General features: G+C 43.7%; 1 protein-coding gene across 2 annotated transcripts; it reads left to right on the top strand.

Moving 5' to 3' along the window:
* The first annotated feature begins 751 nt into the window (after positions 1-751).
* On the top strand, positions 752-13,931 carry ctnnbl1 (catenin beta like 1). 2 transcript variants are annotated; one of them, NM_204004.1, is given in 16 exon segments: positions 752-790; positions 2,927-3,085; positions 3,495-3,601; positions 4,043-4,182; positions 4,353-4,450; positions 6,064-6,157; positions 6,269-6,360; positions 6,664-6,736; positions 7,741-7,799; positions 8,674-8,822; positions 9,588-9,769; positions 10,458-10,555; positions 10,675-10,755; positions 11,551-11,688; positions 12,720-12,792; positions 13,377-13,678. In NM_204004.1, coding segments are annotated over 16 exon segments (1,662 nt in total). In that variant the 5' UTR covers positions 752-760; the 3' UTR covers positions 13,466-13,678.
* Positions 13,932-23,939: the final 10,008 nt, after the last annotated feature.

Below are 23,939 nucleotides of genomic sequence, written 5' to 3'. Positions count from 1 at the left end.
GTCTCAAGCAACCAGATAACTGCTGAAATTCCAAACTGTGGGATGGCACACGCGGCGGCACGATTTCGGCAAATCGACAAAAAAGCCTCGCGAGGCAACTTCGGCAATTTGCCGAAATCGCGCCGCCGCGTGTGCCATCCCACCGGCGACTTACATTTTCGCCGGTGGGATGGCAACTGAGGGCAACTCAGGGAGATTAGTCGCCCGGGAACAGGGAGTTTTGTCGTGGGCGACTAATCTCCCCATGTGCCAGAGCCCCAAGAGCTGCGGGAAAATAAAGCTAATAAAAAATTAAGACCAATTGTAGATTGTCTCAGAATACCACACACTGCATCTTACTAAAAGTTAACTCAAAGGTGAATTAACTCTTTAATGACATTGGCAACAGTATGGGGCACACTTTAACACCCCTTAATGCTTTTGTACTTATGCCCAGGGCCCAGTACTAGGTTTGGGGTTAGTTCTTGCCTCAGAATTACATTTATCAGTATAGTGGGGAGACAACAAGAATTATAAACAACATTCTGGCTCTGCAGGAATGTTACTAAACCTCAACTGCGATCTTTTTTTATTATATGACTGAACTTGACTGACAAAAGAGTAAGCTGAGCACTATAGTAACACATTAATAAGCGCCACATCACTTTAGGGCAGTGCTGCAAGTAGGCAGCGCTTCAACCCGGAAGTGCGTCGCTGGGTTTCCGGCGGCGAGGAACTTTACGGCAAGTGCGCTGTGCTGCTGAGAAGGCAAGCGGCTGAGATGGATGTGGGGGAGTTGTTGCGGTACCAGGTGAGCTCGCAAACAGGATAATCCGCTTGTGTCCCCTCTGTAGCGTTACCTAGTCTGTAGCGCAGTTACCCGCAGCTGTTCCAGGACTACCGCGTCCTGCGAGGGTTTTACTAACGCTAGCGCAATGTGTATGTAGTGCAGCGCAATGTGTATGGACGTGCGATTTAAAACAAGACGTAACACTTAGATTTATATAGAGGCAGAAAAGAGAATGTCTTACACTGTGCTGCCTGTATCCTGGGTCAGTGCTATGCTGAGTGAATAGACAAAGTCTTTTCTGGGTGCTAAGATAATCAATGAGTTAATAGGGGTGCTGAGGCCTGCACCAAATATCCCATTTATTAGAGAAACTTGCATCATCAGATTTGTGCTTTTTGCACTTGCCTATGGTTATGATCAGCGCTGCGCAGTCCTTCCTGCCTCCTGTGCTAGATACGCTCAGTTTCATCTATTGATGCAGGGGAACCATGGAGTCTGCTCCTGTATGGGCTGGGTACCGGCGGGATATCCGCAAAGCAGTCGCAACCCGTCTGGGATCTACGTCATGTCCCAACCGTGTAGGTAACCCGCAGGTACACAACTGGCTGGGGTGGCCACTTAGAGAATAAGGGTGAAGACACACAGAGCTACTAGTAGCAGCTGATTGTCATGGTTACTAAAATAGACAATGCTGATCATTTAACGATAATTGCTCCTACGTGTGCAGAGGCAATTCTCTGTATTGTCTATGGCAGGGGATTTTCTAGAGTTTAGTAGCCGTGAAAAAGAAGCTGCTACTAGTAGCTCCGTGTGTCTTTGCTCTAAAGGTGGCCGATTATAGCTGCCAATATCGGTCCCTTAGACTGATTCAGCAGCTAATCGGCCCGTGTATGGGCACTACCGACAGGCCTGCCCGACCAATATCTGGCCTGAAATTGGCCAGATCTCTATCGGGCAGGTTTAAAAATCTAGTTGGATCAGGGACCGCATCAGCTCATTGAGGCGGTCCCCGAACCGGCTTTGCCTATACCCGTAGTTATAATTCGATTGTTTGGCCCAAACCTGGATTTTCCCGATATCACCCACCCGTAGATGGGGATATCGGGAGAAGATCTGCTTGCTTGGTGACATCGCCAAGCGAGCGGATCTTAAGGTGTATGGGGACCTTAAGTCAGAAAAAACTAAACCTGCACACAGGTGTAATTGACAGGGGCATTCTTGACCCCTGGGGGTGCAAGTGCAGGTACCCCAAAGTGATCATTTAGCAGCACTTGTGCTCTGAAATGGAGCAGAGAGACCAATTTTCACAATGGGCCTGACTGCAGCTATTTAATTTTGCATGCAATTCTGTATCCAAGACAGAATTGTTTTTCCTGCTAGTCCCATGGCTGTCTAAGTACAGTCTTATCATGCTTTCTCTTGTGAGATTCTAAATAAATGATTGCAGGGTAGTACTTTTACAAGCAGGATCTGGTGTGGGAAGCAATTTTGGTTACCTGGAGTCGGTAGTACCCTAAACTGAGGAGTCAAAGGATTTATGTAGGGACTCTAAAGCCCTTCTAGTTCTGTCTGGGTACTGCCACTGTTTTGGGTACACAGAATTGAAGTTGGAGGTGCCCATAAGTTGAGGAGTTGGAGTAGAAGGATTTATATATTGTCTCCACAGCCCTATTCACAAGACTTATTGCAAGAACAGGAGCCCATTGTAAGCAGAGCTTGGCCAGATACTGCCTTGCTTTGCCTAATCAGGAGTGATAAGGCCTAAAGAGCTCTTCCTAGTAAGAAAAAAGTGGCCTCAAAGTTGTTGGGCCACTTAGGATGAAAAAAAAAAAGTTGCAGCGTCTAATCCGTGCAGCGCAAATGATGTGCAATTAGTCGCATCGACTTATATAGAAATCTGTGGTGGGTTAGTCGCTGCAAAATACTTTTTAAAAAGTCGAAGTGATAAATTGCCCAGTGTGTCCAGGCTCCCCCCCCCCCCCAGCACCCAATCCAATCCTGCAAGGATGTGTTTATTTGGCAACCTAATAATATAAGCAAACAAGAGGCTCTTGTATTTTCCTAGTTCAACCCACTTACCAGCTGAAGGATTCATGATGTCACTTACTCTTTCCACTATATACATATCTATAGTATTGCCTTGTTTTCTCTTTCTAGCCGGACAGAGGCACAAAACGAGGGCGAGATGATGAACCGGAAGACTTGAGACCACCGAGAAAAGAAAGAGGAGGGAGGAACTGGCACCGAGATGAGGAACGGGGGCCAACTGCAGAGGAGGATAGGAACGCATTGGATGATGGTGATGATGAGGAAGAGGTGAGAAAACTCTTGCAGTTTAATTTGTCTGCTTAATTGGAAAGTTTGTGCCACTGCTGATTAATGTATCTAAAGTCCTGGTAATCTGCAAAATTTATGACTTCATGTCATGCATGCCTTGTGCAAAGCAGCAGCTAGGTTTGGTAACACATGGACATAACTGGACTTCCTCCATGGGCTACAAGTATCCCGACAATATAATGTTTGGAACAGCCAGTTGTCTGGATACTTTTCATAATCTATTATATTTCTGTTTATAGTAGTCCTTTAGAGCCTATTGATTGGCTTGGTTTTATTGCCAGCTGTGGCACTATGCTGGTCTTATATGTTTCAAATGGGTCTTTGCCTGGGTGTTTACCAACAGACACCTGTTAGGTCGCTATTAATTTGTCCCCTATTGTTGACACAGAATGAAACACTGGATGAGGGTGCAGTGAAAAGGATGATCCTGAATTTCGAAAAGAGATCCTACAAGAACCAAGAACTACGTATCAAATTCCCAGACAACCCTGAGAAGTAAGTTCTAGAACTGCAGTACATTGCTTGTATCCTGTATATGTTGTCCATTGTATATAATCCAACCTGCAGCCTCCAGCTTTTATTGAAATACATCTCATGGCATGACAACTATAACTTGAGGCATTGTACGTACCCTGATATATAAATATAAACCACGGACACTTGCCTGTGACCCACGATTGTGCCACTTTATTTACAATAAACTTGGCATGTATCCTGGTTTCCTATACACTACAATTCTTCCCATGCCTACAGTGACTTAGAAAAGAAAGAGAACTATGGGTCATTATGGCGTTTCATTGCTTTGCCTGTACCCTGGGCGTGTCTGCATTTTAGTTTCTTTGCCTCCATTTTTTAATATGATGTTGAGAGTCTCCCACCTATCTTGCACAATGAAAATGCAAACTTTTTTTCTGCTTTTTTTTTAAAAATTTTTAGGTTCATGGAGTCAGAACTAGACCTGAATGATATTATCCAGGAGATGCATGTTATTGCCACTATACCAGATCTGTACCATCTACTTGTGGAGCTCAATGCTGTGCAGTCACTGCTTGGCTTGTTAAGCCATGAGAACACTGATATCCTTTTATATGTCTATAAAGCAGGTAACTTTGGTTGTGTTTGTCACTGTCAATTGTGGAGCTTATTGGTGCATGGGGGGGATAGATCTTACGTGTGTATGTGCTTGTATATTTTTCCCTTATTCTGGTGTTCGCACAACTGTATTAATACTTCCTTAGCCTGCCACATGTGTGCATTGCTGTGGTTGACCTGCTGCAGGAACTAACGGATATTGACACACTTCATGAGAGCGAAGAGGGTGCCCAGGTCCTTATAGATGCACTGGTAGGTAACACATTTAGATCTTTCCTTTCTCCTTATCCTTGTTTGTCCAGAAGCCAGAAAGAAGGGAATATGTCAGGTAATCATAATTGGCTACTATTAAAGTGTGAAGACATATGCAGCTACTAGTAGTGGCTACTAAAATATAGACAATGCTGATCATTTACTGATAACAGTCTCAACATGTGTTTTAGCAGAGGCAATTCTCAGTATTGTCTATGGCAGGCTATTTTTTTGGAGTTTAGCCGTGAAAAAGTAGCTGCTACTACCCTAAGGGGGCAACTAATAGAATTGGCTTATGGAAGGAGAAACATCTATTTCAGCATGCACTTCTGAGAATTGGCTATAGGCAAACCACCAGTTTGTGGTCCAGGTCTGGTGTGGTTTAGTTGGCTGTTTGTGTCATAGTATGGCTTTGTATGTGTTTCCCTCTTTCAGTGGTTTGAAAAGTGCATGAAAAGACAGTAGACTAACACACCTGTGTTGGTGGGAGGAGAGGTGACTCCCCTTTAACAAGAGTTTAGTGTGTTGAAAATCTGTGTTGTATTTGTATATTATTTTAATTAAGCAAAAATGAAAAAAATGCAACTGCTCCAGGATCTGGCATTATTAACTAAACTATGTATTCCGACAACATTAACACGATATGTCTAAATCATTATCCAAATTATTTTTTTGCTGGGAAAAGGGCAGATAAAGAAAAAAAAATCTATCCAGTAGCCTACGCTACTAGTAGAATAGGAGGTCTGCCAATGAGGGCAGTCACTGTAATGAATTCTTCCTAATCAATTTAATGTGAATGTCAGACATATAGAAGATTGGAAATACACTCGAGCAATGAAGTGTAAGATCCAACTCTAAATTATTATCTCCTGGGGAGCTGACCTGATCCTCCAAATGCTGCTTTAAGTGGGCTATAAATGATGTAATTAGTACTGGGATCGATACGTCTCATTATTTGTTTCATATGTGCTTTCTGCATGTTCCAAAGAGGCCCATATAGCCACTTCATTGGCTCTAGCTGTTCTCTTTGAAGGAAATTCAAACAAAAGTGCACTAATTAAAGGGGTTGTTGACCCCTAACTTATGATTTTTATTTTTTTTTAGAAAAAAAAATGATTTAGCTTTTATGTTGCAGCTCTCCAGTTTAGAATTTCAGCAGCTATAGGGTCAAAAAGACCCTAACAACCAGGCAGTGATATAAATGAGAGACTGGAATATGAATAGGAGTAAGTCTGAAAGAAGGATGACTAATAAAATGTAATATTAAAATTGTAGCATCACAGAGAAAAGGTTTTTGACTGTGGGGGTTAGTGACCCCCATTTGAAAGCTAAAAACAGGCAGAAGGCGGCAAATAATTAAAAAACAAACAAAAAAAAGACCAATTGAAAGGATTAAGTCATTTTATAACCTACTAAAACTTAACGTAAAAGTGAATGACCCCTTATAGGCCCATAATAAAAATACACTGAACTTTTCTACTGTTGGATTCACCTAGGATTTCATTGACACGTGTAAATCTTACAGCTGTTTCTTTGTGGCCTTGATTTCTCTGTTCTTCCTACTTGCACTTTGCCCACAGCCTTATTCTTTTTCTTTTTTTCCTTTTATTCAGTTGGAAGGTCAAGTCGTTGCTCTCCTGGTGCAGAATCTGGAACGCCTGGATGAATCTACGAAGGAGGAGGCAGATGGAGTTCACAATACCCTAGGTAAAGACATTCATACAAGTACCTGAACCATGATTTTGGTCAAATGTTCAATGCCGCCATCTTTGAGAGTGTGATTGAGCATATACTCACATTTCCCATTTCTTATCATAGCAATCATTGAGAATATGACGGAGTTTCGCCCTGAAATATGCTCAGACGCTGCACAGCAGGGACTCCTCCATTGGCTGCTCAAAAGACTGAAGGTTGGTTAACATGATGCTGATGCTTTTGTCTAATGGTCCCACCCTACTCCAGTATTGGGATGGTGGTGCTTCCATTTCCTTTCCCAGTGGAGGCGGCATGTGCCCTCTCCTTTTTGATTGGTGGTGGGGGTTCACTTCCACCCTTTGTTGCTTTCTAATACCACTGTTATACATGCATGCGTTTCTTATTGCCTCCCTCGGTATTTTGCTTGAATTAGATTCTGTGGGAATTTTTCATTCTTACTTTACCTCTCGGGTGTTGATTTTGCATCCTCCTCCTGATGTTAATTTTTTCCCCTTTAGGCCAAGATGCCGTTTGATGCCAACAAGCTGTACTGCAGTGAGATCCTGGCCATTCTTTTACAGAACAACGATGGTGAGTTGAGCTGCTAACCTCCCCTTTCTTATTTTTTTCTGATTTCCTATACATTTTTTTTCAGAAAAATATATTATACACACACCCTTGGGTACACCTAAAGTTTGTGATCCCAGTTTAAGTTAACTGCCACTAAACACTTCCAGAAACTGTTGGTCAGTCCTGCACATCAACATTGAGGTCCTTACACAACATTTCTCCAGGATTAAGGTCAGGATTTTGACTTGGCCAGTACTAAAACTATATAATAAGAATCCAATTAAACAGGTAAAAGACATTACACTTCAAAGTGACATTTGTGTATGATAAAAAGGTAAGTAACCCTCTAGGATTCTCAGTTCATTTGAAGGGTAAATTAAGGTAGCCATAGTCGCCAAGTGAGCGGTTCTGCTCCTAATATGGGCATAGATGTTGATCTAGCAAAAAATGGTTAAAGTTCGTTTCGTAGTCCTGACCTTAATCCTATAGAAATGTTGTGGAAGGAGCTGAAGCCCAGTAACATCTATGTGTTGAAGCTGTTCTGTACAGAGAAATGGGCTGCAGTTCCTCCAGGGCAATACGCATTACCAATGGTATTTAGTAGCAACTCCCATTATCTGATTTAAGGACATAAAAAAAGGGTCCTTTCGTAGGCCATGTCTATGCAGAAATATTGGAAATTCAAAAGGGTTCACACTCTTTCAAGCACCGCTGTGTAAAAGGGCACAGAATTTTTTCTGTTTCAACAGAACATGATGCATCTAAGGAAGAGGAATATTCCCATTAATTTTTATACAAGGGTTCATTTCTACAGCCAAGCTCCTTTTTTACCTTTTATCTGCCAGTGATCTCTCATATTTATCTTTGTACAATCCAGTTTCTCTGACACTGCATAGCTTCCATGATGCTTGCTCTCTTCTTTTATCCTCTACTGTGTGCCTCTTCCCCCCACCCCATCACTGTGTATTGATTCCCTCTGCTGATGGATCTGTTCTTCTCTGACATTGTCCCCCTCTCTCTCTCAGACACTCGGGAGCTACTGGGGGAGCTGGACGGAATAGATGTGCTGCTTCAGCAGTTGTCGGTGAGTGCCTCCCGCCCCTGCCTGCTCTTACACCTTGGCATTACTCAGAGAGCACAATGGCAGACTGCTGTCTCAGCTCTTACTAGAGAATGTCAATGTACACCCACTGCCTGTCACTGTCACACCTTCCGCTTTACTGACCCTGAATTCCAGTGACTTCATCTCCCTTTTCTCTGCCATTTATATTAGTGCTGTCACTTCAACTTATCACTGCTGCTCTGCAGCTACCAAGCAACAGTTTACTTATCTTTGAAAATTTTTTAAGAAACAAAATAGATTGCTTTAACTCTTATGGGCAGATTTATTAAAATATGAGTAGAGCTTAATACATAAAAACTCACCCATGTTCTATTCATTCCTGTGGGTTTTTTAGAAATGTATTTATTAAATGGTGAGTTCTAACTTTCACCCCTTGATAAATACACTTCTAAAAGTCCCACACGAATGAATAGAACATGGGTTAGTTTTTATGTATTAAGCTCTAAACTCACATTTTGATAAATGTGCCCCTTACTATTATCTCTTTCATTTATTTAGGGTAGAAACCCTCATTATTAGCTTTAGCTTTAGGTTGGGGAAGTAACCATTGCATGCCTGTGATTGGAAGGCAAACTATTGCTTAAAATTTAGTGACCAGCTCCATTCCATAACCCTAACAGTACCTTGGTCCCGCATTACAGCCTAATGGAATTATATTGTTAACAGTTATGATACAGTATACAAATCTGCCGATTTAGACTGTACTGCTGGAACAAAATCTGACTGCTGGCCAAACTGAGGAATCCAAATCTTGTTAGATAAGTTGATCTGTTCAAACTGGAGGAATAGCCCATGTTGATCACACATGCATATCCCTAACATGTTTTTGGGACAGGTTTTTAAGCGCCATGATCCAGGAACAGCAGAAGAGCAGGAGATGATGGAGAATCTTTTTGATGCACTTTGCTCCTGTCTGATGCTGAGCAGCAACAGAGACAGGTTCCTGAAGGGAGAGGGTCTGCAGCTCATGAACCTCATGCTCCGGTGAGAAATAAGTCCTAGGGATAATATAACCCATCTACAGTACATTGGAACAATATATACCCCTTACCATATATCTGTACTCTGTCGCACCTGGGTAATTTTGTTTTTGTTGAATAAAAACAAGATTTCCTACCAAATAAAGCCCCTGTAAGCTGATAGGGTGCATAGAGGCCCCTAATAGCCAATCACAGCCCTTATTTGGCTCCTCCATGAACTTTTATGGTGCTTGTGTTGCTTTCCAAATTTTTACATTATGGCAATCCACCTGTGATAAGCTGAAAGCTGTAGTTTTTACCAGGGCCATGGAAGTGGCATTTGTGTCAATTTTTTTTTAATATTGTAAAAGTTGGCAGGAAATGGATTCCTGCTAGCATAGTAACATAGTAACATAGTAAGTTGGGTTGAAAAAAGACATACGTCCATCAAGTTCAACCATAATGCCTATATATAACCTGCCTAACTACTAGTTGATCCAGAGGAAGGCAAAAAACCCCATCTGAAGCCTCTCTAATTTGCCACAGAGGGGAAAAAATTCCTTCCTGACTCCAAGTATGGTTGACATAGACTAGGCAGCGGCAACTGCAGGCCCTCCATATAGCAACAGGTTGCAGTTTAACACCATCTGGAGAACCCCAGGTGATGGTATTGCTCTGAGCATTTTTTCATTTTACACTAATTTTCTTTTTGGGTTTAGATCCCCTTTAAATGCAGTCTGGATATGTCTGTGCTATTTATCATGCAGTGACCCTATCCATTTCTTTACAGCGAGAAAAAAATGTCCCGTTGCAGTGCCCTGCGGGTATTAGATCACGCCATGATCGGCCCAGAGGGTACAGATAATTGTCACAAGTTTGTCGACATCCTCGGACTCCGAACCATCTTTCCTCTTTTCATGAAATCTCCCAAAAAAGCAAAGAAAACCGGCGTCTCTGAGAAGGAGCATGAGGGTAAGTGGCTAGAGAAGGCAATGGAAGCTGCGCCTACTGTTTTTTGGAATCGCCCGGCACTAATTTCTTAGCAAAATAACTATTCAAACCTACTGGTCTAGACCTGGATAGTAACTGTGAGCAACCAGCATATTGCCCCAACCCACTGATGAAGGTTCACAGGACCCAGCTGTGATTGTTCCAAGTGCCTATTTCCCACCCTGCTTTTGACACTGGTCTCCCTAGAGCTTCGGCTAAGCTCTGAGTATCATTACCAGGCAGCCAACTGGCAGCTTTCCAGTTTAACTCACAGAGGCTAATCTCTAACTGTGAAAAAATATTGAGGGTAACGGTGCTTTGCTGGCAGCACAATATGCTTAAGCCAAAGGGATTAGCAGACGTCGAGAGAGAAAAAGAAAATTTCCTGACATAAGTCTGCCCCCCCTTGTTAGCTATTTAATTGTTCCTTTTATTAAGGCAGCTCTTCCATATGGGCTCATAATCCTTCTACCTAGTGGGGGTTATGGACTGTAGGCTGCTTTCCAATGCTGATTATTTTAATAGTGTGTGTAATAAGTATCTATCCATATATACAGTTCCTATGCCACCATTTATATAACTCCATTTGTTTCATGTTATTTCCTCTTTCCATGTATGTAACAAGATGTCCCAGCTCCCCCCCAAACATTGTTCTTTGCTTTTCCTACAGAACACGTGTGCTCCATCCTGGCCTCGCTGCTGCGGAACCTGAGGGGTCAGCAGAGGACACGGCTTCTCAGCAAGTTCACAGAAAGTGACTGCGAAAAGGTGAGTGTGAAATGCGAAAGCTCTTCTTACACCTGTGATGAGCACAGAAATAGTTCACATCACGTGTTGGACCTGGAATGTTAAGCTTTTTTTTTTCTTGCCTTCTGATTCTCCCGCAGGTGGATCGGCTCATGGAGTTGTACTTTAAATACCTGGAGGCTGTACGGGTGGCTGACAAGAAGATCGAGGGAGAGAAGCATGTTAGTATCCCTGTTCTCACATTGGATATCTATTCTAATAACCAGTTTCACTCACACTTCATGTAGTTTTCTTCTCCAGCTTAAAGCGAATGTCCTAAAGTAGCTGTTAATTTGCTGTTAACCTTCCAGTTGTTCATATCTGCCCTTACTCTCTTTCTCTCCCCCACTTACTATTCTTTCTCCTATCCCTTTTGCTCCCTGTTAAAAGAGGACTAAGGCGTAAATGAGGCTACAAATGTTGTACATAATGTTTTTGGATTCTGTACTAGAACAGAGCAACCACCGCCGTTAAGCAGTAAAGATCTATGGTTCTAAAGATGCCCCCAGTAGCACATACTACTGCTGTCACTTACCTAACCTTAAGAACTGAAGCACAATATACTGTATATATAGAATATAAATGTGACAATATAAGGCTGATTAGTAATTTTCATTGCATGGCTGCTCTGAAACCAGTGCAATTTGCGTCAGACTGTAATAGCCCTATAAGCAAACCTCATTTTCTGCTTGATTTGTGATAACCCAAGCTAAGCTTCTCAGCAGCCACCCCAGAGCCCACTGAGCATGTGCAGTGTCGCTGACACTCCTAGCAGAAACCAAGATGGGGAGCTTCTGGGGCAACTGAAGGTCATTACAACTAGAGATGCTGAATCTTTAAACTGGTGCAATAAGTATATAAAATATTTGGCATTTGTAGCCTTATTCATTATTAGGGTTCAGTTCTCCTTTAAATATTTTTACTTCCATTTCCCTTGTTTTGCCACCTGTCCTTAATGGAGTATGTTGTGCTGGCAGGATATGGTGCGCCGAGGGGAGATTTTAGATGATGATGTCGAGGAGGAGTTTTACTTGCGAAGATTGGATGCCGGCCTCTTCCTGCTTCAGCTCCTGTGTTACGTCACAGCGGAGATCTGTAACAACAACCTGCCGCAGGTATGCCCATCCTGCAACCCACCAGCTCTTGTTCATCTTCAGGTTAACTTTTAGTACAGAATGGAATGTCCTATTCTTAGCAACTTTTCAGTTGGTCTTCATGTTTTATTTTGTATACCTTTCCGGCTTTCAAATGGGGGTCACTGGCCCCAGCAGCCAACAAAACTATTGCTCTGTGAGGCTACAATGTTATTGGTAGTGTTACATATCTTTCTGTTTAGTCCCTTCTCTAATTCTATCCCTGCCTCTCTTTCAAACCACTGCCTGGTTGCTAGGTTAAATTGGACCCTAGCAGCAAGATAGCTGCTGAACAAAAAAACTAAACAATTAAACAGGCAATAAAAAATAAAGACCAATTACAAATTGCCTCAGAATAGCACACTCTACATCATACTAAAAGTTAATTTAAAGGTGAGAAACCCTTTGAACAATCTGTGGTAGGACATTAGTTTAGGAATATTGGATAAACTTAGGAAAACAGTGAGAATAAGATACTTAGGAGGGAGCACCGTGTTTCGTATTGCAGTGATGCCTCCTCATCCAGCTACAAATTACACAGATATTTAAACCATCAGAATTTCACCATCCCTCAGTTTTAGTTTGCCAGTGCTCAAATGGCCTTCCAGCAGTGGTCCCCAAACCTTTATGGGGTGTAACCATCTTTATATGAAATGCAATAGCCTGCTTTATTAAGCAGGGGTGATGATTTTTATCATCTAAGGAAGAGATGGATGCATACGCTTGGCGTTGGGTAGCGGCACAATAATTGTTTAAGCAATAAGATATAGTAACTGTTGCTAATAGAGATATTGGCCTATGTTCTTCCCTTCTGTGGGCCGGTACTTAATTATTATTATCCCCTGTTGCCTAATCCATGCTAAATTGGCTTTGTTTGCATTCCTCCCATGGCTGCTTCCTACCTTCTCTCCTTGCTTGCAGTTCCACTTCTTACTTTTTGATCAACACGTTATGGGATTTCCTTTCCCTTTCTTGTCTCTTTCACTCACATTTTCTTGTGCTTTTAATTCCAGATTCGCCAGAGAGTGCTGCAAATTCTAAACATGAGGGGAAGCTCTGTGAAAATCATGAGACATATTCTAAAAGGTAAGTTTTAACTCAAGAGATCCACATCCCCATATGCTGTACTGGACTGTCTTTTCCCCATTTTACATTACTACTTCCTCTGTCAGATTTTAAGGGTTATTTATATAATATATGGAACAAAGGGCCAGGGGATTATATGATACGTTATATGATACGTGAGTGAGAGGCTGTAAAGTTTATATGGAACTGAGAGGGTGGGGTTATAGGGAAGAGGAAAATGGAGGCACCAAGGGGGCTGGTGTGAGTGTGGATAGGCGTGTAATATGGGGCAGTAGGAGGAGTTATAAGGAAGGGGGTAAGGGAACAATGGGGGAATTATAGCTATGGGTTATATGGAACAATGGGGGAGTTTTATGTAGCAATAGAGGAAAGTACAGGGAAGGGAGTGGGTGTACTGTGCTTAGCTGACAGTAAGGGATACATGGGGACTGTAAGAAATATGTGGGGACAACAAGGAATATATGGGACCTTCTAGGAAACTTCTTCTGCATCTGTTCCATTACTTTGCCAGTTTTTCTTATCGGGAGGGCTGTCACTTTTTTTTTTCTCCATATCTAATTTCCCTGCTTATTTTTACCCTGTAGAATACTCTGAGAGCATTGGTGATGGGAAGAGCGAAGAGTTCCGGGAAAGTGAGCAAAAGAGAATTCAGGAGCTGCTGGAGACGCTATAACACCTACCGGCCTCCTACAAATGCACCCTAAATACCTTGCCCCGAAGGATCTATATGTAAATAGAACTTTTAACATTTGGATTTGCCATTTTTTCCTGCAACCCACCCTCTGTCCATCTGCTACATTTTTTTTTTGTCTTTTGACGTGAGTCCAAGGTGATGCCATCCAAATGTCCATGTTTGGTATTTTTATATAAAGTACAGTAATAATAATTTGCATCTCCTTCTGTGTTTTAAAAAGATTGCTGAATCACATCTTTGGCTGGTAGGGGTTATGCATGGGAAATCACTCCCTGTAGCCGTAAGGCTTTAGCTGCTATTTACTGTGCCCTTGCCCAAAGGGCAGTGAGTAGGTTAACACTCCTGTCACAGTAAGTGAAGCCTTATGTCTGATCATATTTACGGCCTGTATTCCGATACTGTATGACATGCTTTTGAGTGTAAAGAATAAAGCACTGGCTCATTGGCTTGTTTCCCTGCCACTCAAATGCCAGACGCTGCTGTTTAAAAGATCCTGTTTGGCTTTCGGATCAATAACTGGCAGAGGCAGCCATCGAGCAGACACTTGAGACAGGCTGCACCTCTGGCGCTCGGATAAAACTCGGCAAGGATGCAATCGATATATCAGAATGGCTATTGTCAGCCGATAGGAGCGCTCCTAAAGATTCCCAGAACTGGAGGCTATTGATCTTATGGCAGGCGTCTGATAATTGCTCGCTGGGGACGGGGGGACAGGGGACATATAACCTCTGAAAATGCAGTTTCTAGGGAGATTCTAAGGGCTACGTCATGCCTGTGTCACTGGGACTTTTCTGTAAATTACTGATTTTTAGCTGCAAGTATATCTTCTCCCTTTAATCCTCCTTTCCTAACAAGCTGCCAAATGATAACTTGGTGCTGCATTTTGCGTACTAACAACTATAGACCGTATTAAATGGGGTCTCCTTTTGACTCCCACATAACATGGTTGATGGTTCTGAATCATATAGTCGACAAACAAGAGCTCCCAGTGAAGCGAAGGCTTAGAATACTGATCCAAATCTGGTCCTCGGTTTTGTCTGATTCGTGTCACTTCACTATACAGGTATGGGATCCCTTATCCGGAAACCCATTATCCAGAAAGCTCCGAATTACGGAAAGCCTGTCTCCCATAGACTCCATTTTAATCAAATAATTCTGAATTTTAAAACTGATTTCATTTTTCTCTGTAATAATAAAACAGTACCTTGTAATTGATCCCAACTAAGATATAATTACCCCTTATTGGGGGCAGAACAGCCCTATTGGGTTTATTTAATGGTTAAATAATTCCCTTTTCTCTGTAATAATAAAACAGTACCTGTACTTGATCCCAACTAAGATATAATTACCCCTTATTGGGGGCAGAACAGCCCTATTGGGTTTATTTAATGGTTAAATGATTCCCTTTTCTCTGTAATAATAAAACAGTACCTTGTAATTGATCCCAACTAAGATATAAATAATCCTTATTGGATGCAAAACAATCCTATAGACTTAAGGGATGGAGATCTAAATTACAGAAAGACCCCTTATCCGGAATACCCTTGGTCCCAAGCTTTCTGGATAATGGGTCCTATACCTGTACCAGATTTTTTGCCCCTGTTGTATTTCTCATATTTCTATTCAGACCCGCTCCTAAATGTACATATTCCAGTCTCTCATTTAAACCTGTGACTGGTTGCTAGGGTATTTTGGACCCTAGCCACCGTATAGCTGCTACATTTCCAAGCTGTAGAGTTGATGAATCTAAAGCTAAAGAATTGTAAAACCAGAAATTAAAAAAAAAAAAAAGACCAATTGCAAATTGTTTCAGAATGGTGCTCTCTACAACAACCAAAAAGGTAATCTTCGTCGTATGTCTCCTCTCCATGCAACGTTGGCTTTGGGAGTTGTAGTACTACAGATTGCTTGTGCCTGCTCAATTGTATATTTAGGGGTACCTAATTAAATGGCCAGTCAGATGTTAGCTTCCATAAATCATACTACACTATTGCATATTAACTGCTTATTGGTTGCTGTGGGTTACCAGATAAACCTTTACAATATCACCAATTAACCCAGACTGACTCCACTTCTTCATCTGCATGGAGCCCAGAGCAAGTTGTTGTGGGGCCGGTAGCCAATATATCTGTCCCTGCATGGCCTGTGTATATGAATCCGGTAGCAGGAAGCGGTTAAATGCAGCCCACACTCGGTGCTGACCTTGGAGGAGCGCTAGCCGAGGCTGCCCTGCTGGAGCCCGTATACATCGTCTAATTGATAACCACGCAGGAGCCAGGAGACGGTTCCGGTCATTAAAATCATATTATCCCACATCGGCCGCTATGCCTACTGTAATGAGAAAAAAGCGCGCGGAACTGTTTTGGGGTGGAGGGAAGAGACTTCTTAACCATTTACCTGCCCTGCGGCCCAAAACACATCCGTCTTGCCACCAACTGATTAATGAGCTATTGGGATAATATTCTAGGTGTAATGTTCTGTGATGCCCTGAGTCACTGCGGGCTGCGCTTTCTCTTATCTCTTCTGAGCATGGTTACATCCAATGCCAGCTTTGTGCCCTGCCTGGCACTGTGCCACCTATCATTACAGGCCGGTGCCGCCATCTAATTTATTGTCCTTGTACCCTAAGCCTTGTCAGGTGCTGACAAGACCCCCCCCCCCTCCTTGGATTCTGTTGTCACATTGAGAGATTCATTGCTAAAGAGCCCTTTACAGAAAAGCACTAAATATATCCACGCAGCTCTCTGTTCCTGCAGAACATCTCAGCCCGCTTTAATACCCACTGACCAATGCTCTATTTGTAGGCAAAGCTCTTACCCTGGATATTGCTCCCTTACTGCAATGTGACAGCCCTACAAATAGACTGTAATAGTGAAAATGGGTTGTGGTTTGAGACAGTCTCGCAGCACAAGGCCCAGCTGTCTGTACTTGGATACCGCAATACTAATCCTCCAGCGCCAAGCTGCCCATACTCGGAGCAATGTGGTCAATACCTGACCACCTTGGCACTTGGGACCACTCATGCAAACCCACAATCCCTTTCTCTGGGGGTGGGTGTTTATTAGCAGCACTGGCAGCGTAACGGTGGAGCAAGCAGACCCTGCAGTTGCTACAGGGCCCAAAGGCTCTAATTAATGAGTCATTTTTATGTTTTGGGGCCCCGCATTAAATTAGCTGTAGGGCCCAGTAGCATCAATTTACACCACTGCCTGTATTCAGTATTCAGTTTAAATCAATCATAACATTGTCTTTGCATTCTATTTGTAATCTTAAAGAGCAAGGAAAGGTAAAAACTAAGTAAGCTTTATCAGAAAGGTCTATGTAAATACAGCCATAAGCACTCCCATCAAAAGAAAGGATTTCTTGTCTTCTTTTGTGTAAACATGTTCTTCAGTATCAGACTTCCTCTCCTTTAGGCCTCTTTCAGGTTTGGGGCACGATTCTGCAGCTCTCTTCTGCTCCCCTTCCCATAGGAATTAAGAATTCACTCCCCCTTCCATCAAAATGTGTGATCTGAGCTAGAGCCTCGGCACTGAAGTTATGGAGACCAAGCTAAAATGGCAGCTGCTATCTTCAGCAAACAGAGGGAGCTTCTAGGGCTGTTTACTCAGGTATGGTAAAGGTTTCTGCAGAATAAATATAGCGTTCTAGGTGGCACTAATGTGGCTAATCTATTGGCAATTAAATGTCCAAATGACTTTCCTGATCCTTTGACATTACATATATACCCCATGTTCCTTTATAAGGGGGCGGCCATATTTGTCCAGCAGGAGGCCATTAGCATTAGAAGCTATAACTGACAGGCTGAGAAGGGACAGTTAGGTTGGCAGAACAGTCAGGTTTAGGGACTTCCAGTAACAATTACTTACTAAAGCAGCCCTGTCAGCCAAAAATAATCAACATGACCTATTGGGAACTTTAATGTATATGAATATATTGAAGTGTAGTTTTTTTAGTGTCAGTATCACTTTAAAGGGATGGTTTACCTTGAAGTTAACATTTAATATGTTACAGAATGGCCAAGTCTAACAGTTTTCAATTGGCTAGGGCCAGACTGGGGTGTCCGGGGCCCACGGAATTGCCCCATAAGCGACATTTAACCCTGTATATTGCATGTCCTCCTTGTGTCTGCAATAGGGGAGAGATGCACCAACACCTGTAGTTAGCAGAGGGAACAGGCCTGGCTTGGTGGGCTTTAAAGGGCACATTCCTCCTAATATTTAGTATGACAGTGTATTTAGTAGACATTGATATTCTGAGACAATATGCAGTGAAGGTTCTGCCTCTATTTTTTTGTGACTTTTCAATTATTTGCCTTTCTATTCTGAGATCTGAAGTTCTATTCTGGGGTCAGCAGTGCCTGGCAACCGGATAGAATTCATTTGAGAGACAAGATTTCCATTATTTGCTAGTACTTACGCAGACTCTTTGCTGCTCCTCTTCTGTGATTCAAGCCTCTGCCTGGTTGATAAGGTAAGTGGGGCCCTAGCAACCACATACTTTAAAAATTCCAAGTTGCACCAATATGACTATACCGTTGTAAGCCAATATACAGTATAAGTGGGATCTGCTCAGCACAAACCCTGGGGTGACTAAAGTTTATTCCATGGCAATGAAGAAACAAGCAAAAGGGACTTATTGCCCCTGCATTGCATATAATGTTGCAGTTCTGTATGCAGAAATGTACAACTTGTGAATAAAAACGTGCAGACAGTACCATTGCAGCACCTTGCAGTATGTAGCTAAGTTGGCTGGTAGCGGCGTTGCCTTGGCTCCGTACCACAGCCGTATGCGAGAGTGGCAGAGCGCCAGGTGCAGAGCCCACATTGACTGATAAAAGAGGAGAAAGTGATTCCCTACTCTTGGAAGAGATAAGAGCATGCTAATATCATCTTCCTGACTGCCTGCCACCCACAGCCTGCTCCTCTCCCCCCTCGCCGCAGTGATAAGGCCTAATAAAGAGGTTCCTTGCACAATGTCTGTGTATAGAGCTTTATCTACCGCTCGGCGGGCAGGAAGATACACCTTAACCTCTAACATTCTCTGTCTTTTAGGTTTAATCCTTTTATTTGTGCCAGCCCATGTTCTGCATAGATCCGCACTCTCACACCATTCTCCTCTTTCCCTATTCCTAGGAGCTCAAACCTGTGGTCCTTTCAATTATTGCCATGGGTGGGTGGGGGGTAGATTTTTAGGCTTCCTACCCTAAACACTTTATTACTGTAACCATTATTATATTTACAACCTGTATTATGAGTAAGTGAGGACTTCTAACTTCATAATGGGGCTCTGCATAACATTCACCTGCCCCTTTATAATAAAACTGTATCTTGATTGGCTCATTGTGCCCTTTGATGGGAGGAAAGAGATTCTATGGCAGTTTTGGGGCCATTATTACATATAACCAGGCCCGGACTGGCAATCTGTGGGTTCAGGCAAATGCCAGAGGGGCTGCTGTAAGGTGCCATAGACACTCACTATTTATTGGGCTGGGGGGCTGTTTGGGCCTCTGGGTACTTGGAATGCCAGGACCCAGGCCCAGACTGGCAATCTGTGGGTTCAGGCAAATGCCAGAGGGGCTGCTGTAAGATGCCATAGACACTCACTATTTATTGGGCTGGGGGGCTGTTTGGGCCTCTGGGTACTTGGAATGCCAGGACCCAGGCCCAGACTGGCAATCTGTGGGTTCAGGCAAATGCCAGAGGGGCTGCTGTAAGATGCCATAGACACTCACTATTTATTGGGCTGGGGGGGCTGTTTGGGCCTCTGGGTACTTGGAATGCCAGGACCCAGGCCCAGACTGGCAATCTGTGGGTTCAGGCAAATGCCAGAGGGGCTGCTGTAAGATGCCATAGACACTCACTATTTATTGGGCTGGGGGGGCTGTTTGGGCCTCTGGGTACTTGGAATGCCAGGACCCAGGCCCAGACTGGCAATCTGTGGGTTCAGGCAAATGCCAGAGGGGCTGCTGTAAGGTGCCATAGACACTCACTATTTATTGGGCTGGGGGGGCTGTTTGGGCCTCTGGGTACTTGGAATGCCAGGACCCAGGCCCAGACTGGCAATCTGTGGGTTCAGGCAAATGCCAGAGGGGCTGCTGTAAGGTGCCATAGACACTCACTATTTATTGGGCTGGGGGGGCTGTTTGGGCCTCTGGGTACTTGGAATGCCAGGGCCTATTTTGAATCCCAGACCTGCCTATAATATTTTACTGGGGTGTCCGGGGCCCCCCTCCCCAGTCACAACATCAACCCCTCCCCCCCCCCCATTGTGTACTGCACTTTCTCCTTGTGGCCGGGATAGGGGGGGAGATGTGGCAGTGCTTTCAGTTAGTGGAGGGAATGGGCCTAGGTCGTCTGGGTTTTTCACAGTGCCCTGCTGGCCCAGTCTGACCCTGACGTTTTATAATTGTGTTCCTCGTAGCAAAAGTGGGAAGAGTATCAGTGTAGACCTGTGAAACAACCGGTTTAAAGTTTTCCTAAATTTCCTAAACTAATTGGTTTGTATATGGAACATGCTGGACCCCAGAGAAGACTGTAAGTCAGGTGCCATGAAGCAATAATGTGACACTTACTGGGCAGCACAAGAGCTGTGTCTCTTGCCTGACAGCTGCACTGCTAGCCTAACGCGTTTCACATGAGAAACAACAGGGGTTTTTGTTCTTCTCTTTCTTATACACGCTCGCATTCGCTCTTGCATGCTTACACACAATCACATGGCAAGTGTAGTTGCCCATAGTAACCCGTCAGTAATTAGTTTTGATTTGTCTATTACCAGTTAGAAAATGCAAGCAAAGCACATTGGTTGCTATGGGCAATGGCACCAATGCAGTTTAGTAGCTATCATGGTAGATCAGTAGCACAGTCTCACTCTTTTCCTCTCATACAAATACTTTCACTCTTTTATTCTTGCTCAAACACACTCCACCCTGTAGGGAGGCCCCAATTATCAAGCTATTGGTCACCAAATCCCCCTGGGTGGAGGGCCCTGCCAACAAGACGAATGGGCCCCAGTGTAAAAAAAAGACCTTTACACATACAACCATCCACCATAGCAACACCCCATTATGGCAAAACTCTGTCCACTATTTGTCCAAATCCTACTCACTTTTATGCAAGTCCCATCCCCTTTATGATCCACAAATCACTCTTTAAGTTACTTGGGGATCCTTTGCCATGGAGCCTGACTGCAGCAATGCCGACTGGGTGCCCTGGGCAACCTTGTTGGCCACCATGCCCAGCCTCAACTGCTGCTGAAAGGGACTCGAGGGAGAGGGTTTGCAGGGACCAGTGGGCAGCAGGGTGCAGGTTCCACAGGGGACTAGGGTGAGTAGGACTGAAGGCCTAGACTATGGGATATAGACAGACAAGAGGTACAAGCTTAGTGCCCTGCCACCATTGCACCCTAGGCACGTGCCCCTTCTGCCTACTTTGTGCCCTGTTCTACCAGCCACTCCCTTACGGCAGCCTTGCCTACAATACATTCTGCCTGTCACATACTAACATATACACCATCAGCATTTCCACTTTTCTTGCACTCGCATTCTCTCTTTCTTTCTCTTATTCCAATGAAGAATTTCCACTGTCTCCTTTAATGTATGTGGAAATGAAATTCCTTATTGATTCTGCATTTAGAAGAACAAATCTCATGGCGGCTCCAGGGACTAAAGAATTGGCCTCAGCTTTCTATGAAGGGGTTAACTCTCTTATTAACCATTACTGTGCCGGTCACCACTTGCCATACAGTGCCTGACTGCATCTGTAATATTAATACAGGTATAGGACCCATTATCCAGAATGCTCGGGACCAAGGTTATTTATTTGATTAAAATGGAGTCTATGGGAGACAGGCTTTCTGTAATTCGGAACTTTCTGGATAATGGGTTTCCGGATAAGGGATCCCATACCTGTATTGCCAAGTAGGGATAACACACATAATGCCAGTCACACAATGCAAGGCACAATGCTGGGTCAGTTGTGGGCGGATAGAGAGGAAGGATGGGGGTATAAGCACCTTGGCATATAAATAAAGGCTGATGTTGCCATGCTCCAGGGGCTAAAGAATTGGCCTCAGCTTTCTATGAAGGGGTTAACACTTAACCATTACTGTGCAGGGCACCACTTGCCATACAGTGCCTGACTGCATCTGTAATATTTATACAGGTATAGGACCCATTATCCAGAATGTTCGGGATCAAGGGTATTTATTTGATGAAAATGGAGTCTATGGGAGTCATAAGCTGCAAAATACAGGACTAGTGCCAACAGCTTGACCTGTGAAATGCCAGTTAGATTGTAAGCTCTTCGGCACTATGTAATTGGCAGTCTGTCTCAGCAGAGATACCTATATTGTTCCTTTATGGGTGTCTCTTTCAACAAAGCGTTTGCCCTAGAATTGTCAAGACCTGGCTTTATGTGAAGCTGTCTCTATGCTTCTCTGTGTGTCTCTGTGTGTTTCTGTGTGTCTCTGTGTGTCTCTGTGTGTCTCTATGCGTCTCTGTGTGTCTCTCTGTGTTTCTGGGTGTGTGTCACAAACAACCTGTTCTCATTCAGCAGGTGACTGCTAATCCATCTGTCTTTGGGCAGCACCTAAAGGAGATGTGACAGAAGCTTCAGCCCCAAGAACTGTGGGTGTAGAGGGGTCTCACTGCCTGAGAGTCATCCCATCCTGCTTATTCTCCCTGCCTGCAAGAAGCAGTCTCTTGCCATGGACTTTCACTTGTGAGCTGCCCAAGGTGCCTTAATGAGATGTTTCTCATTTCTGTGTGTTAGGAGTGTCCCTCCTCTCTGTATCTGTCTCTCCCAGAAAGTGTCATTCTGTCTCGATAAAAATGTCCTTCTCTTTTATCTCTGTCATTCAGGAGAGGTTTGGCTTCTTGCACAGAAAAAGCCAAAACTCAAGCTCTGTGTCAGTCTCATAGGAGATTTGTCTAATATAAGCTGTCACTCTCTCTCTCTGTCTGGCTCTCAGAAGAGGGGTCCTGTCTCTCTATAGATGCCTAAAAAAAGGCAAAAGAGACACCGGGGACTTGTACCAAACTCAGTGAGTCTTTAACTGACTGCAACACGAGTTCGAATCCCGAATGGGAAAAATTCTGATTGGAAACGAAAATTTCTGAAGATCGCAAATATCCTGAAAATGCTTACAAAAAATCGTATTAGTCACGATAGTATCGTATTGGCGATCCGAAAAAGTCACATGAACGCGAAAAAATTGGCGAGAATACGCTCGGAGTGTTCATGTCTTGGTAAATCTCCCCCTATGTGTCCTCCCTCACACTTATTACATATTTCTTACAACAGTCACAATCTGTTCAGTGTGTATATATATATATATATTGTTGGATCTGTTTGCCTTTGCTGTCTGCCAGGAGCTGTCTCTGCACGAGTATTTGTGTCTCTCTCTTCTGGAGAAATCCTTCCCTTCTGCCTCAAAGGAGCAGTCTATCTCTCTCAGTCATTTCCTCTCTGTCTCCTCACCTCTCTCCCTCTCTGCAGTTCTACCTGCCTGCATGGAGCAGTCTCTTTCTATGGCCTTTTTGTTGTGAGCTGTCCGAGGTGCTGAACTCTCAGTAATGAAGCACCAGCAGAGGAAACTCAGCGGGGAAAAGCTCTCAGAGCTTCTAATATATCAAGGGAATGATTTCATCTGTCAGAGAAAGGGCAAATCCTGCAGTGTAAGGACAGCTATGGGGGTCTGCGAGAGGAGGGGAGAGAGTGGGGATCCGGGAGAAGGACACAGAAGGGAAACATGGACTGATACTGATATATGGCTTTAATATCTAGGAACTGTAACCCCAGACTCATTGTGTTCGTGAGAAATGGGGTGATAAAGGAACGCTCTTCTGTTTAAATATGCAACATGCAGCCTTCTAGGGGTTGTTAAACTAAAACTCCCCTACCAACTATGTTAATGTTGGGTGTTCTGCAGCAGTGCGCTAGCAACTGGTCTGAGGGAAAGTGGCAACCACAAATCTCCAAGGAAAGATGACTTTCAGCCAATGATCCAGCTGGGCTGTGTGTAAATGTCTCAGGGAAGAGCACACAGACTGGCGTGCAAAAGGAATGACTGGGGATGTTGCAGAATGGGTTCTATTATAATATATATTCTTTTAAAGCAAGGCGCTCACAGGCAGGACTTGGACTAGGGGTAGGGAATAGAGGTGGGCATAATAGGTAGAATGCAACCTGGAGGGGGCAGTGAGTTAGTGACGGGTGGGGGTGGATAGGATCGCAGGGCACTGAGCCTTGGGTGCCAACAGAATTTGGGCTGGCACTACTCACAGGCCATGAAGGATGTGCAGAAGGAGTTTATTATGAAGGCTGACACTTCAGGACCTGGGAGTGCCTCGCTTTAAATGTTTATGTATGTATGTATAACTTTATTTATATAGCGCCACAAGGGTACGCAGCGCTGTACAATCTTACAAAATACAAAATTACACACAGGCAGG

This window comes from Xenopus tropicalis, chromosome 10 (genome assembly GCF_000004195.4).
Source record: "Xenopus tropicalis strain Nigerian chromosome 10, UCB_Xtro_10.0, whole genome shotgun sequence".
NCBI classification, from domain to species: domain Eukaryota; kingdom Metazoa; phylum Chordata; class Amphibia; order Anura; family Pipidae; genus Xenopus; species Xenopus tropicalis.
Note: the sequence above shows the minus strand (reverse complement) of the source record. Positions and strands in the feature narration are given on the sequence as shown.

Bases quoted from the DNA above. Each gene is read 5' to 3' on its own strand.
- ctnnbl1 (XM_012971607.2), top strand. From the start codon at position 1,258: ATGGAGTCTGCTCCTGTATGGGCTGGGTACCGGCGGGATATCCGCAAA. The intron at 4,183-4,352 runs ATATCCTTTTAT...TTAGCCTGCCAC, and splicing joins GTTAAGCCATGAGAACACTG to ATGTGTGCATTGCTGTGGTT. The intron at 7,800-8,673 runs GTGAGTGCCTCC...TTTTTGGGACAG, and splicing joins TGCTGCTTCAGCAGTTGTCG to GTTTTTAAGCGCCATGATCC.